The 15,750-nt window shown below is 43.7% G+C and overlaps 1 protein-coding gene across 5 annotated transcripts in view; it reads right to left on the minus strand.

Annotated features, from left to right (window-relative positions):
* The window catches only part of CAPRIN2 (caprin family member 2), a 263,440-nt gene that overhangs the window by 173,589 nt on the left and 74,101 nt on the right, over positions 1–15,750 (minus strand). For all 5 annotated transcript variants that reach the window (XM_029600006.1, XM_029600005.1, XM_029600004.1 and 2 more), the window contains exon 5: positions 406–644. In XM_029600006.1, the coding sequence (XP_029455866.1) occupies positions 406–644 (239 nt within the window). The remainder of the gene's footprint in view (positions 1–405; positions 645–15,750) is intronic.

Genomic DNA, 15,750 nt, shown 5'->3' on the forward strand with positions numbered 1-15,750 from the left:
CCCATTATACTAGTTTTTCTAAACTCATGGCACATGAAAATTTATGAACATGAGTTAGTCACATTCCATAAGCACATGCAAAAGCTTGGTATTGTAACCCTCCCTAACTACTGATGTAATAAGTGGTCCATCACCTGTATCTACCCAATGACTACAAATCTGTGCTGCAATGCCAGTGTCTAGACTGATGTGAATTTTTACTAAAGAACGTGCAAGATCCAACTTTGAACTAGCAGTATGGTGGTTGACTACCCAGGTTAAATAGCCTGGGCCTATTTCTGGTCAGACACCTAGCAGAATTCACACCTCACTGGTTTTTAATTTGCAAAGTGGCATTTTCCAGTGTCATCTGACAATCTTTTAGTCTTTAGGAAATCAAAGCATCCTTCCCAGTATTACTCTTACCCCATGCGCACATCCCTTTCAGAGACTGCTAGCTTGGAAAACTTAACGAGGTAGTCCAGTTCTCTGGAAGAAAGGTATGAAGCACCGTTCCGACCTTCTCTGAAGTCCTTCTGCACGTGATCCAGGCGTAAGAATTTCAGCACATACTGGGCATGTAAGATTGTACGCAGTTTTTTTCTGTCAAGCTCAAACTTCATAATAGCTTCACGTTTCTGGGCCTTCCTTTGTGCTTTCAGCAACTGTCAAACCATAAACCGACATGCTTAACACAGATTCGGTTAATTAGAAAAACAGATGAGATTTAATGACAGGCAGCAATGAGTAAGGATTCTTAGGTAGTTCAATTCTAAAAGCACAGAATTTCAAAATATCAAGATCTTCTAAGACTTTGCTCTTGTGCACCACAGCAAGTTAGGTACAAATCCTTACATCATGTAAACACTACTTAACATTAAATTTCATGTACTTACAGGACTACTGTAAAAGACTGCCAGCTATAGTCCCACAGCTCAGGCTACATAGTGCTGTGGTGCAGGAGACTTGTTAGTGTAAGACAGGATTGAGCTGGGTGGAGGTAGTCCAGCATAGAGGTGATCTGCCTGAGCTTGGGAGGAGGGAAACTGGCTGCTACTGTGCTGTTGTGACCCCTGCCAGCCAGCAGCAGCAAGAGTGTCAAGTTATACCTTTAGCAGTTAAGGCTACAAAGGATATTAACTGTCACCTGGACAGCCAGGTGGACAGGAATGTCGAGTTACAGGTAACATTCTTTGTCAAACCCTCCAGACAAGTTCAATGCATGGCATTTAATTTCACTTGCTAATTATAAAAATCTTTTTTTTAGTCAGTCATGGCCTGAAAGTTATGCCCCTTTTGAGTGACTTATTAGCTTAACAGACCCATCACGCATGAGCATGGGAACTGCTGTGCATGCCCAGACATCTTTCTTGGAAAGCTTTATAAATGCATTGTGTTGGTAACACTGTTGTAAACACATGCAGCATACAATAAAATAGAATTGGCTGCTGTAAAAACTGAACAGGGATTAATAAGAATTAGTGCCTCTTATCAGGAAGTCTGAAGATATCCAGTATCACCAACTGACTGATTGCTATCACCAATGCCTTTACAAAGCTTTCTAAGAAAAAAAAAGCAGCAATTCCATGTTCCCATGTGATGGGTCTGTTAGGCTTATTAGCTTAACTCAAGGGATTGGAAGTTGAGTATGTATGACATGTTACCAGTAAGCAAGTTCCAAAGACCAGATAAAATAGTTAACAGTACTCCACAGGGATTCTAACAGCTGTTTTTGTGGGTAATTTATCAACCCTAAAGTAATGGGCAACACTCCCTGTTCCCCAAGCTGGGTTGTCAAAAATATCCTTCCTAAACATGTCATATCAAGAATATATATCCAAGTATGAAAAGTAAATATGGGAAATTAAGTCCAAGTTGAGTCCTACATCTTTCAGTTGGACCTTAGGACCCTCAGTGCAACAATGGCTGACAGGCCCCTCTAAGGTTAAACTGTTGGGCATGAGTGAAGCATACAGGACTACCCAATAAGAAAAAAAACTTAATACCAAGCTTAGAGCAAAAGCAAAACTGGGTGGACTTTAAACATATATTTCTAAATGCCTTAAACATGCCTGCATACCTTGCACTCAAGATGAGCAATTTGATTTCCTTCTGTCAGATTTACAGAAATCCCTACTAAAGTATATTTACTGCTGTAATTCCTCTATTGTGAAATGCAGGTTAGATCTCAATTTATGAAGCTTTTGAAGACACGTTTACTATACCATATACATCCAATGTACCTGAAGATTGCCAATGTAATTCCTATATTTAAAAGGATCCAGGAAACAATAGACTAGTAAGCCTGACTTCAGTGCTGGGAAAAACTGGAAGCTTAAAACAAAATTTAGATAGACATGGTTTGATGGGATTTACCCAAGGGAAGTCTTGCCTCAAATTTTTTTTCTTTTTGGCATAAACATACATGGACAAAGGTGAACTAGTAGATATGGTGTATTTGGATTTTCAGGTGTGACAAAGTCCCACATGAGAAGCTTCTAAGAAAATGTGGGAAATATGCGCTTGCCAGCAAGCCATTTCAGGGTTTAAACACTAACTTCCCTTCTCCCTGACATTTGCCTGAATAAAAGCATCACTTGTGCTTAAGTCTCTGCCTGGGAAAGGATACCTGTTGGCCCTGAATTCCTGGGGGAGGGGCTGGGTGTTCCCTCGTCAGAGGCAGGACAAAGTCAGGAGGTATAGATTTCAGCAGCCAATGATATGATCCGTGCACACCCCTGAGCCAAAGCCAATGGTGTAATGACTCTTCTGTTGCTATGAGAAAGTAGCCAATCATGTAATGACACATCATCTGCCTTTGTATGAATGTACAATAAAAGGAAGAGGCTCGTGAGGGCAAACCCTCTTTGCCTCATTGCCTTCTCCCTCTTCCTGCCTGCAATGAAAGCTGTCCTGAGGCCTCTTCATTACTGCAATATCAAGATTGCCAATGTAATTCCTATATTTAAAAGGATCCAGGAAACAGACTAGTAAGCCTGACTTCAGTGCTGGGGAAAACTGGAAACTTAAAACAAAATTTAGATAGACATGGTTTGATGGGATTTACCCAAGGGAAGTCTTGCCTCAAATTTTTTTTCTTTTTGGTATAAACATACATGGACAAAGGTGAACTAGTAGATATGGTGTATTTGGATTTTCAGGTGTGACAAAGTCCCACATGAGAAGCTTCTAAGAAAACTAAAGTCATGGGATAGGAGGCAATGTTCTTTTGTGGTTTGCAAGCTGGTTAAAAGACAAGAAACAGTAGGATTAAATTGTCTTTTCACAGTGGAAAAAGGTAAACAATGGAGTGCCTCAGGGATCTGTACTTGGACCAGTACTTTTTAATAAATGATCTAGAATGGGGTTTGAAGAGTGAGGTGATCAAGTTTGCAGATGACAAAATTATGCAGACTAGATAAATCGCAGGATGACCTTGCAAGACTGGAAGATTGGGCTTTCAAATGCCAGATGAAGTTTAATGTGGACAAGTGAGGCATATAGGGAAAAAACACCTTACTGTAGTTAAAAAATGTTAGGTTCTATCTTGGGAGTTACCACCCAGGAAAGATCTAGGCATCAGTGGATAATATTTAAGTTGTCTGCTCAATGTCCTGTGGCAATTAAAAAAGCAGTTAGGAATTAAAGGAATGGCAAATAAAACTGATGTCATCTCTGTATCACTCCATGTGAGACTGCATTTTGAATACTGTGTGCAATCCTGGCCGCTGCATCTCAAAGATAGTTGCACTGGAGAAAGTGCAGAGAAGGACAACCAAAATAAGTGGCATGGAATGGCTACCCTATGAAGGTAAGGCTAAGGAAGTGAGGGCTGTTCAGTTCAGAGAAGATAACTGAAGGGAGATGAGGGGTCTACAAAATCATGAAAACTTGAAAGTTAGTCATTTACTCAGATAATAGCACTAGGGGGCACTCCATGAAGTTAGCAAGTAGCTCATTTAAAAAAATGAAACAATTTTTACTCAGCACATAGTTAAGCTCAAAGTCATTGCCTGAGGATTTGGTTATAGCAGTTAGTGTAACTGAGTTTAAAAAAAGGTTTGGATAAGTTCCTAAAGGAAAAATCCATAAACTGCTATTAAGCAATAGTAGCTTCAGATTTAATGTTTGGGCATTTGCCAGGTACTTTGTGACTTGATTGACCACTATTGGACACTGGGCTTGGACACTTGGTCTGACCTAATATGACAACAAGTTCTTAAGCCCATCTCAAAAGGTGGTAGACCTTTATACATCTATACCAGATTTGCCAATTGCTATTACTTTGAGAAACAGCCTCTACTGTAGAACATTCTAAATTGCCCTGTCTTTAAACATGTGAATAATCAGGTATTAAACTCTGCTGGCTCTATAACATGGGAAGGATAGAAGGAAAAGGTGAGCCACAATGAAGTAAACTCTGTACCAGGTGTGCTGTGACAAGAGGTTGGGAACCATTGATCTAAACAGATGTACAACTTCCAATGTGTTATGCATTAAGAACTTGATAAGGAAAAATAAAAATGTGGTAAGTAGTAATTGCTAAACAAGTTGTTTGACAGTTGGATCTCAAAGCATGTGGTTATTTCATAAAATGTGTTTTAACCTCCCCACAATTTTAAAGTTCAATTTTATTTGCATTTCAGTACAACAATGAACAAAGCAGAGGGCTAAGAAAATACTTAGCTATATTATTGCACGGGGTAACAATTAGCAATATGTTTGCACTCAGACCCACCTCACCCTGTCCATGTCTCTTGCTCAATTTAAAGTTCCAAATAAGTGAAAAAGTGCAAACATCCCAATGAAAATACTAAACCCTACACTGAAGTGCCACCTAGTATTTAAATTTGTTTATTCAGTGCCTGTGCTACAGATTTCAAATTCTTAGAAAAGGAGCACACTCCAAAAGTGTAAGTCCCTGCACATAGTGCTGCTTCCACCAAGATGAAAAACTACCAAAATCTGATCGTGTAGAGAGACATCAGAATGCTAGATACTGCACAAAGAGGGCTCCAAGGAGAAGGAGCAAATCCAAGGTTTTAGCAAACCACTTGACACCTCACAGGGCAGTGTCCTGCCTGGCACATAGTGACTTTCAAGTAAGTTCTGTACATCACCAATTCAATGTGTGCCCAGGGATAAAGGACTAAACAGTTTATCAAAATGTTGAAGTCCTAGTAGGACCAGGCAAACATGACCAGAGTTCTTATGGCCTGGATTGGCCACTGTTGGAAACAGGATGCTGGGCTTGATGGACCCTTGGTCTGACCCAGTATGGCATTTTATGTTCTTATGTTCTAGCAGATCATAACTAGATCACAGCAGTAACCAGACCTAGGAGAATTGCACTCATGTAGGTGGGTTTAAGAACATAAGAAATTGCCATGCTGGGTCAGACCAAGGGTCCATCAAGCCCAGCATCCTGTTTCCGGAGGCCAAACCAGACCACAAGAACCTGGCAGTTACCCAAACACTCAAGATCCCATGCTACTGATGCAATTAATAGCAGTGGCTATTCCCTAAGTAAAATTGATTAATAGCCATTAATGGACTTCTCCTCCAAGAACTTATCCAAACCTTTTTTGTCTGGCAAGCTGTGCCAAGGGGTTCTAGCAGCCACACTCATATTGCAGGCTATTTAAATCAGTTTTTCCCAGCCAGTGCACCAAGTCAATCAGGTGTACCATTGGGGGGGGGGGGGTGAAGTCTCCACTTACTGAAGCTCAGGTCTAGACCAACACCCAGGTGCTGCTCTTGAGAATCTAGTGGTAGCTCAAGCATGTGAGTTCCTTTCCAAGCACAACTAATCACATGTCACCCCCCCCCCCCCTCAAGACACAGCATGGTCCTAAGAGTATAGCAATTGATAGGTAGAAAGAATGCAAGGTAATATTCAATTAGGCTCAGCTTTGTGCAGCACACCACCACGTCCCTTTAAAAGTCCCTCCATCCTCATCCCCAGGGCAAAAGGAATGGGGAGAACATGCACTGAATGCCAACACTATAGAGAAACAGCAGAAGCTCCCAATGGAAGTTAGAGCTGGCTGCTTGCTGAGAATGGACTTCTGCCTTCTCCTGCACTTGTATAGAAGGAACTAGAGTCCAGGAGTGGAGAGAATCTGCTCACAGTGAGAAAACTTGCAGGGGGTATAAGGAGTCCATGTGGGTGAAGAGCTAAAGGTAAAGCAAGAGCATCTGCAAGGTGATAGGCTTGGGCACATTCCCTATCTGCCCCAGCTAAACCATGGTGAATAGAAGGAAAAAGGGGGCCCTTAGGCAAGATCCTCTCCACATAACATGGGGCAAGTGTGGCTGAAAAGACAAGCTGTTGATATCCAAATGCAAGTTGTACTTCATCCCCCAGAGGTAAGATTATCCTGGGGTCAGGGAGAAGGGAAGACTAATTGCTCTATGCTCTACACTTTTAGAGAGCCCTGCCCCTTGATATCTAGCAGAGCATAGTAGATTGCCACCATACACCTGCTGTAATTTCCTGCTTTGCAAACTGGTTTCATGGCCTCTGTCAAAGCCAGTTTATAGCACTGACCCAGACAACACTTCTGGGTTCATAGCTATGGACCCCATGATCTTGCCATGGCTTCTGCTCCTGCCCAATTGCCTCCAGCTGCCCACCTTCAGCTTCTGGTTGGGCTGGGCACCTGCGGGGTCAATCAGGTTTACCCTCTGCAATGTATCCCCATAGGGTTAACCCTGGTCAGAGGAGTCATGGAAATTGATTTGAGGAGCAAAGCCAGCAGTTATCTGCATGCATGTGAACTTAGAAGTTTATTTTTGAATACTGACATTAGATCCAAAATATCACATCAGTTTACAGTGAACAATTAGATCAAATAAGACACCTGATTTCTTACAGAGTAACTTAATATACAGTATTTACATTATAGTTACATGATGTAATAGTTATATAGACGTGTTGGGGTGCTGCAGTTAATTGCAAAAGCCACTGCAACACTGCTCTATTGTGATGGGTCCATGAAAATCTTCAGCCTTCCCATTTTTAGGATTTAGAAGACACGGTGGGGGGGATTGTGTTTCCCAGCTCACTGCATTACAAAGTTTGGTGTGGGACACTTGTACAGCTAAGACTGTGGCATATAAACTAGGAAGACAAGCTGCACTGGATAAGATCTTGCAAGTAGTCACTGTAGCTAATACCTAGAACAGTGATGGCTAACCTATGACACGTGTCAGAGGTGACACGCAGAGTCGTTTTGGCTGACACGCGCAGCGTTTCAAGGACTATCAGGAATTTAATTTTTTTTTTTATCGGCTGCGCCGACCCTTTAAAACGTGTTTAGTTTCCCCCTACCCTCCACCAATGCCCCCGGGCACAGGGAGGCTCATGCGTCGCAGCGATGAGGCTCAAGACAAAGATCGCGTTCAAACGCGCTGATGCTCCTCCTTCCTGCCTGTGCGGCCCCGGAAGTAAACGTTGCCGGAGCCGCGTGGGCAGGAAGGAGGAAGAGAATCAGCGCGTGCAGAAGAGGAGCCGCCGCGGGTCGCTGCGAATCCCAAGTCGAGGAAGAGGCCCGGTAGCAGGGCTGCTGCGGCCTGAGAAGATCAGGGCCGCTGCAGAGCCCATCCTGCGGCGACCCGCGAAGAGGAGACCCAGAGGTGAGAGAGGCTGAGGGCCCGTAGAGTGCGTGTATGAGGTGAGTTGAGAGAGAGGACCTGAATGTTTGCAGAGACAGCATGTGAGAGCCTCTGTGTGTGTGAGAGAGAGAGCGCGCATGTGCCAGTGAGAGCCTGTGTGTATGAATGATTGTATGAGAGAGCATGTGCCAGTGAGAGCCTGTGTGTGAGAGAGAAATGCATGTGAGAATGAGAACCTGACTGTGTTTGAGGGAAGATGGAGAAAAAAGAAACAGAAAAAAACACAATATAAAAGGAATTGGCAAAAAAATAAGAAAGGGAAGGTGAAAAAAAAGCCTGTGAGCAACCAATTAGAAAACTAAGATCAGACAGCAAAGGCAAAAAAGAAAAATTACTTTAGTGATTGGCACATGTAATCTTTGGGAATGTGCAAGAATAGCACTTTCTCTACGGATCTCACAATGTATGAGATCAGCATGGAGAAAGTGGAAGCCCACGGGGCCTGCACAGAGGAGGCAGCAGAATGGACTTCAGTGTCAGCAGCAGCAATCGGCACCTCCCCAATAGCCACGCAGCAGCAGTGACAGTGGCAGCAGAGGAATGAGAGAGGTTCTGAGGTTGCTGGCAAAAGAAAGCGAGGGGGGTCTGCCTTTAGTGTGTGAATGTGTATGAATGGGACTCTGCCTGGGGGTGTGTGTGAGAATGAATGTGTGCATGCCTGGGAGATGGGGAGGGAGTGTTGTGAACATGAATGGGAGCCAATAAAAAATCAACTGACAGATGAAGTTTGTAACGCTTGCTTGGACTTGAAGTGTACGAAATACCAACCTTCAATTGAAGATTTAGCCAATGAAATTCAGCAACAAAAAAGTCACTAAGCAGGTAAGGTAAAGAATTATTTGTTTTTGCTTTATTAATAAATACAGTATATATTAAAATTATAACTTTGTTATTGATTAGAGCTACAAATATCACAAAATTATGGATTTTTCTAGAAGTGACACACCATCCGAGTTATGCTCGGTTTTTTAAATGAATTTTGACACTGAGCTCAAAAGGTTGGCCATCACTGACCTAGAATGTATCCTTAGTGCAGACTGAATGAGCCAAGACTGGTTGGTCTTTATACTAGAGACTGTCACTGAAAGTGACCTTTTAGCAGTAATATGTTACATAGTCCATGACATTAAATCTCTGAAATAGGTAGTTTCAAAAAGGCATTTTGCTTCAGGGGAGGTGGGTGGAGTTATGCTCCTTGTTAGGTATAGCACCATGTATCCTGTGAAAGAGAATTAGACCAACATGTCATGGAGCTTTAAAGGTTTAGTCTACCTCCAAAGATTCTAAATGCTCTTATGTTAAAGCAGGGTGAGCTGGTCTCACACTGCGAAAATAACGGGCGGCAAGAGAGCGAGGCCCTAGAGTGAGGAAGAAAAACAAAGGGGAGGAATTAGAAAGGAAGGAGGGGGGAGGGGGCTAGGTAGGGAGCCAATAGGGTACAGGAATTTTAAAGGCGGACCAGGGATTGGACGAGGAAAGTGAGTCAGTGGGAGCAGATGTTACTGAGCCTCAGTTGGCAGGGAAACGGCCGAGGCAGCAGGCAAGAAGCTTTTCTGTGGAGATTCAGTAGGTTTCAAAAACAGCCGTCATTTAAGTTATTTCTGAATAAATAATAGTTAAGTCACCTAATAGATTAGATCAGGCAGGATATCCTTACTCCTGGTGGGAATTGTATCAGAGTGAGGTGGGTTTCCCTCCCCCGTGTTCCTCTATCATGTCTAGGAGAGCGAGGGAGCATGGTGGCGTCCCGCTGCGTGGGCAGGAGTTCAGCAGGGAGGCAGTTACCCCCTCCGCATCGCATGTCCTGCTTGCTGCTTCGGCTGCTCCCGGCCAGCTCGTGCGCCAGGGAGGGGCGGGACCGAGGGCGGTTAATTTGGCTTGCGCTAGTGATGCTGCTCAGCCGGTGCCCCAGCGCACTGCGTTACCCCCGCCCACCGTATCAGAGTCACAGACGATTATGGTGGCAGATTCGGGGGAGAGCGGCCCCGTGTCTGACCATGTGGAAATTATCTCGACAGACTTAGAGGATCTGGGATGGGCACCCCCCTCCGAAGCAGCAGATGCCATTTCCCTTAATGCATCTGCCCTGGAATTTAGTTTCCTGTCGGATGGGGCCCCCCCTGTTAGGATAGATTCACGGGTGCAGGAGGTCGAGGGGGCAGTGTGCCTCCCTGCCAGGAGAGCTGAGGTTTGTAAGGGGAAGGGGTACAGAAAACCGGTGCAGCGCGGCAATAGTTCCAGAGGAAAGGCAAGGCAGTTGGCTGCGCCAGTGGGGAGAGGCGCTGTTAGGTTGATGGGTGAGGTAGGAAAAGGGAAGCCGGGGCAGGTTGTTGCACAAGGTTGTTTGTGTAAGAAGGGTAGTAGGAGGGACGTAACAGGCACAGGATGGGGAATTTAGTGCACTGGATTCAGGTCTAGTAGGGCAGCCCCCACCCCTGTTCACCACAGATGGGAAGGGGGCAAGTCAATGCCAACAAGTAGGGCAGCAATTATGAGCCAGAGAAGCCAAAGAGCTTACTAAGGGGAGACAGGAGACATTTAGGGCAGAGTTCGGTGAAGGAATGGTGGGGAACTGGATACAGAATATGGGTAAGAGGGACATTGGTAACTTGGGCGCCTCCAAGAGTTTTGGTGGATGGCCGGGAGGAGGGAGTTTGACCAGTGGGATGGTGCCCAGTGCAGGCCCGGCCGGTCTCGCAGAGTGGCGTGAAGGGGGGGGTTACAGGAAAGGAGTTTAGGTGTGCAGAGGATCAGAGGGTTTCAATATGCTTTGGAAAGGGCACAGAGGGACAGAAGGGCTGGGGAGGTTTCATTTCTTCCAGAGGCAGCGGAGGATGCCAGGCCGGGGACTTTGAGACAAGAAGCCTGGAGAGAGAGAGGGAGTTCGTGCGTGAGGAGCCAGGTCGTGATTGCAGCAGTGCCAGGATAGGAGGATGGCTCGACGAAAGCAGTCATGAGAGGGACGTGGATGCAGGCACAGGTGAGAAAGAAAAGGAGGGGGAAGTCAAAAAGGAAAAGGGAGGTGTCATCTAGTTCGTCTGAGGACTCCTCCAATGCAAGTCCCAAATACAAGGAGGTTTTAGGCGAGGGCTGCAGCATGGGAGGGTAACTCAGCGAGTGCAACTTTAGCGGAATTATGGGAAGGAGTACTGAGAAAACTCTGTAGGCGCATACGTAAGAGAAAGTATGTGAATATTTTTAGGCTATTGGAAGGGAGGAGAGGATCTGTTGGATCCTTCAATTTTTGAATGAAGATCTTTTGGCTAAAATAGCTTCACCTCCCCTTTTAACCATGCCGGTAATTGTTTTGCCTTCTTTCCTCCTTTAAATGTGTGGAATACATCTGGACTGTGCTTCTAGGATGTCCCCGTCCCCCCATGACCACGTCTATTACACACTTTTTACCTTTGTAGCTGCTTTCAGTTTTTTTCTAACTCATTTTATCAAAGTTTCACTTTTGAAAATTTAGCACGAGAGCCGTGGATTTGCTTACTGTTCCCCCTTCCAGTCAATTCAAATTTGATCATATATGATCACTGTTGCCAAGCGGCCCCCACCAGTTAACTCACCAAATCCTGTGCTCCACTGAGAATTAGATCTAAAAATTGTTCCCTCTTGTCGGTTCCTGAACCAGTTGCTCCATAAAACTCATTTATTCCATCCAGGAATTTTATATCTCTAGCATGTCCTGATGATACATTTACCCAGTCAATATTGAAGTAATTGAAATCTCCCATTGTCACACTACCATTGTAGAGCTTAACGTTTGGTACAGAAGTGATTCCAGGAAAGCAGGTGGGTATTGAGCATGGCTAATTTATCCTGTTGTCTAGAAGAACCCTGTTTATGGTGTTAAAAAAAAGCTTACTTTGATAAGCAGGGCTGAATTAACCATGATACATGGACAGCCCCAAGTTCAAGATTGTATAGCGGAGCACTTACCAGAAAAAGCAATAAGGAGCCCATGGAGGGTGTACTACTGGGTCAACAGGTTGCACTGAACTGCTTGCCCAACATTTGTCACTTCTTGATTCTCCACACAGTAACTGAATATGAAGGTGGGCGCTGACAACCAAGTTGCAGCTTTGTAAATGTCTTTGAAAGATTGTTCTTAAGTAAGCTGAGGTAGCATTGGCTCTTAAGCCTTAATCTAATCTGAAGGTCAGCCAGAGCACAGCAATGTGTGATGCAGAGCTAGCCAGATGGACAATATGCATTTGGCAATAGCTACATTCAGTCTACTCTGTTCATAGGAAACAAAGTTGGGAAGCCAGAAGAGATTGCATTCTCTTCAGGTAACAGGCAAAGTCCCCTTTACAATCTCTTGAGTGGAGCACTTTCTGCCCTTTATGTACATGAGGTCTTAGAAAGAATATGGGCAAATAGCTTGGTTCAAAGGAAGTGCAGAAACCACTTTAGGTATAAGTGAGGAGCATCATATTGTGGAAACACTGGTTCATTACACTTTATGTTTACAATATTTATAGCTCAGACTTGTAGCCAATATGATTGTGACTAGGAATACCACCTTCCAGACAAGAAAGTAGACTAATAGCTCATAGGGCAGTTTCAGTTGTGTCAAGACATTTATATCACAACATTGGTATCTTAACAGGCAGTTTCATATGCCATAAGCCATCATCTTTGATAGAATGGAGATTGGCTTTCCATCCACCTTAAGGTGATAAGCAGTGGTACTGAGATGCACATACTGTCTGGGGCAGGAAGAGGAAAGGGACAGCTATGAAAGCAGATATTTTTGGAGCATGAACTGGTTTAGGAAGCCTGCCTGACAAAGATGAAAACTGCTTCCAGTCAAATTTCAGCTAGGAAGTAGTTTAGAGCATAAATGTCCTCAACCTCACATAGTGACAATGAGACTATTGAGCACTCAATAGCCAAGCTATTGAGCTGAAGGAGAGGAAAACTCAAATGACAGATTAACCACCACTTGAGTTAGAGCCATATCAGATCCCAAAGGGATTGGTGGCCTGCAACCTGAGTTGAAATACACTTGCCTGGACCAAGCAGGAGCAATGAGTAAGATGCCTGGTCCTTGAGTTTTACACAATCCTCACCAATGGAAGTGAAAGTAGGCATATAGCAGATCTGCATCCCAATTGAGCAGAAAAGCATCCAGAAGAGATCTGAACATAGAAAAGCTGACAAATCTTTCTTCAAACATGAAAGCCCATTTTGGGGCAACCCCAGAAGTCAAATAGCCTGTCTGCCATGCCCTGGTCTAGGGACTACTCATTGAGATAAACCCTGCTGAAAACAGTCTACCAGCATGTTAGAAATAACTTGCATGGAAAAAGTTTTTGAATGAGCCTACTCCCAAGTTTTCAGGGCTTCCTGGCAGAGTGTCCAGGAGCTTGTACCCCCTTTGTTCACATAGAACAAGGGACCAAACAGGCCAGGCACAACCAGGTGTGCATACTGCATTTGGGCAAGGCAGTGGGCCAGCAGCAGGAGAGGCTGCAGGGCTGCTGGCAAAGCCTAACCTGCTGGCAACTGAAGGAGAGAAGCTGGTTGCCAGTAGGGCTGAACTCACTGGCAGCTTAAAATGAGAGGCCTGTGTTCCCTTTTGTATGTGTGCCCATGAACAGTTCCAATACACCCCCCCCCCCCCTCTAGCTGGAAGGCGTGAGGTCCATGGTTGAACTCCTCCTACCACAGCCCAATGACAACAGGTGGCCATGTGTATGTGAGTGTGTGAAAGCCTGTGTTTGTGAAACAGGCTCACCCCCATTGTACATCTAAGGGGGAGTGAGAAAAAAAAAGTGTTGCCCTACCTCCCCCAATCCACAGCCTCAGGGTAACTGGAAATCAAGATATACTAAGTATGGAGAGCAGGAAATTTTAATTGGTTATGATTTTTGCTATTTTGAAATATTTAATTTGGGGGAATAGAATATTTTAATTGGATTTCATTCATCAGGTTTTAAACTATTTTATTGGTCTGGGAAGTTTTGGATATTCTACTCTAACTGGTTTGAAATATTCTTAATGATTGTGTTTTTACATTACCATTCTTCATAACGTTCATTTTTCCATTGTTGCTCTGCATTTAGAGGCTGGCTTGTGGGGGGTTTCAGTTCAGTTCTTTTGCAGACATTCTGTATATGGATCAATAGCAGCCTGGTCTCCTAATAAAGAGTTTTATTGGTTTTCTAGGCCCTGGTGTAATGTATGCAGTGTTGCCTTGAAGGGTTCTTACAGTGCTTATCTCCATGTTTACAGATAAACAAATGGTACACAGTCAAGTCTGAAGCATTTATTGGTATGCAAAGAGTAATAGGAAGGAGAGACAAATGACCCAACAGTCACTGAGCTCCAGTTTTCTGTGTATACATTAGCTGCTTAAATAGAAATTTACAGTTTAGTTTCCTCTTAGCCCACTGTTGCTCTAACATTAGTATATTTCCTGTTCCCAAAGGATGTTCTGAGTTTTACCATGGTGCCTGTGGTTTCCAATGTCTGGTTATCAGATCTCCCCCACTGGCAATGTTTGAGCAACACCATTGCAGTTCTGCATACACAATAAGTCTCTTGCTCTGCAGATATGCAGCCATTTTATAGGTAAGGTTAGAGTATTGGTATGGGAGGTTTACTATATTGTAGTGGTAATTGTTTATTCGTGGCTTTGAGGGCCAAGCCCACACCCAACACATTACAAAAAAGAGGAATTACATAGGAGTTCCAGATATCTTTCACAAAGTTTTCTGGTTGGCACCACAGCAGTGCATGTAAATATGCTATTATTTTTGCCTCCGATTACTTTTGGATGTTTTTTTCATGTAAAATTTGTTATAAATGCAGAATTTGTATCTGTATAAAGGTGTGGGAGTGTGCAAGGGTCTAAGGTTGGCCTAGAGTACATAATAGTTTCCTATCCGTTGGTTCAGGGTTGGGGGGCACATCAGTTTTTAAAAATATAAAGGAGGAGCTGGGCTTTGAGGGGCCCAGGACAGAATGAATGGGGGAGGCAGCACAAAAAGCTAGTGCTGACACTGGGCACAAGTTCAGTGCCCCAGCTTTTTGTCAAGCCCCAGATGTTTGCACTCCGCTAGGTTCCTACTCCGTAACAAGAGGCTGCTGCATCTGCAGGGCTCATGTGGCCAAAAAGACTGCTACTGCCTGCATTTGCATCCATTGAATCATATCTGATATGCTGCATGAACCCATGCTCTGTCCCTGGAGCATGCATGCAGGTGTCAGCATGTGAAAGTATGTACAAGAGATGCTGTGTGGGGCCCTAGGAGACTGCTGCCTATATATTCCAGGAAGAGCACATGTGTGAATGAGGGGAGAATGTATTAGTTTGGGAAGGGGGGCCATCATCTCATGGTGACTGAATATCAGGAGTTCCCAGATATGTATAAGTAGGAGAAATATCTTGCATATTTGATGTATTGAAATATTGTTTAGAAAATTACAAATTTTATAGGAGTTACTGGATATTTTGCCAGCTGTTTTGAAATTTGTTATGAATATGGTTTTACTATTTATATATATTTCTTGATTTTGTTTGATGTTTAATGTGAAACTAATGTCTTTCCATTGTTGCACCGCAGTCTGGCTTGTAGTTTACAGTTCAGTCTTTGCATGTTTCTATATGCTTTGGGGCAGTGGTTCCCAAACCTGTCCTGGAGGACCCCAGCCAGTAGTGTTTTCAGGATAACCACAATTAACATACAAGAGTGATTTGAATGCACTGCCTTCATTGCATGCAAATTTGTTTCGTGTTTATTCATCGAAAGATATCCTGAAGACCTAACTGGCTGGGGTCCTCCAGAAAAGGTTTGGGAGCAGCTGCTTTATGTCTATTCTACATTTAATGAGGGTCTGATCTGCATGTATGAGGTATTCTACTAGCATGTAGTTTGGGTGGGGATCTATAGCAGCTCAGCTTGCTTTATTTCCATAAGAGGCATATTTGTGTTTTAGGGCCTAGGGTATAGTTTGCTTTTTCATAGATAGGATTGTTACTGTGAGTGCTGTTTTGGCATGGGAGTTTTACTATACTGTAACTAATTCACTTTTGTAGAGGATTTACTGTCAAATTTGTTTTCACCAAATTAAGATGACAGC

Source organism: Rhinatrema bivittatum, chromosome 4 (genome assembly GCF_901001135.1).
Source record: "Rhinatrema bivittatum chromosome 4, aRhiBiv1.1, whole genome shotgun sequence".
Classification (NCBI taxonomy): Eukaryota; Metazoa; Chordata; class Amphibia; order Gymnophiona; family Rhinatrematidae; genus Rhinatrema; species Rhinatrema bivittatum.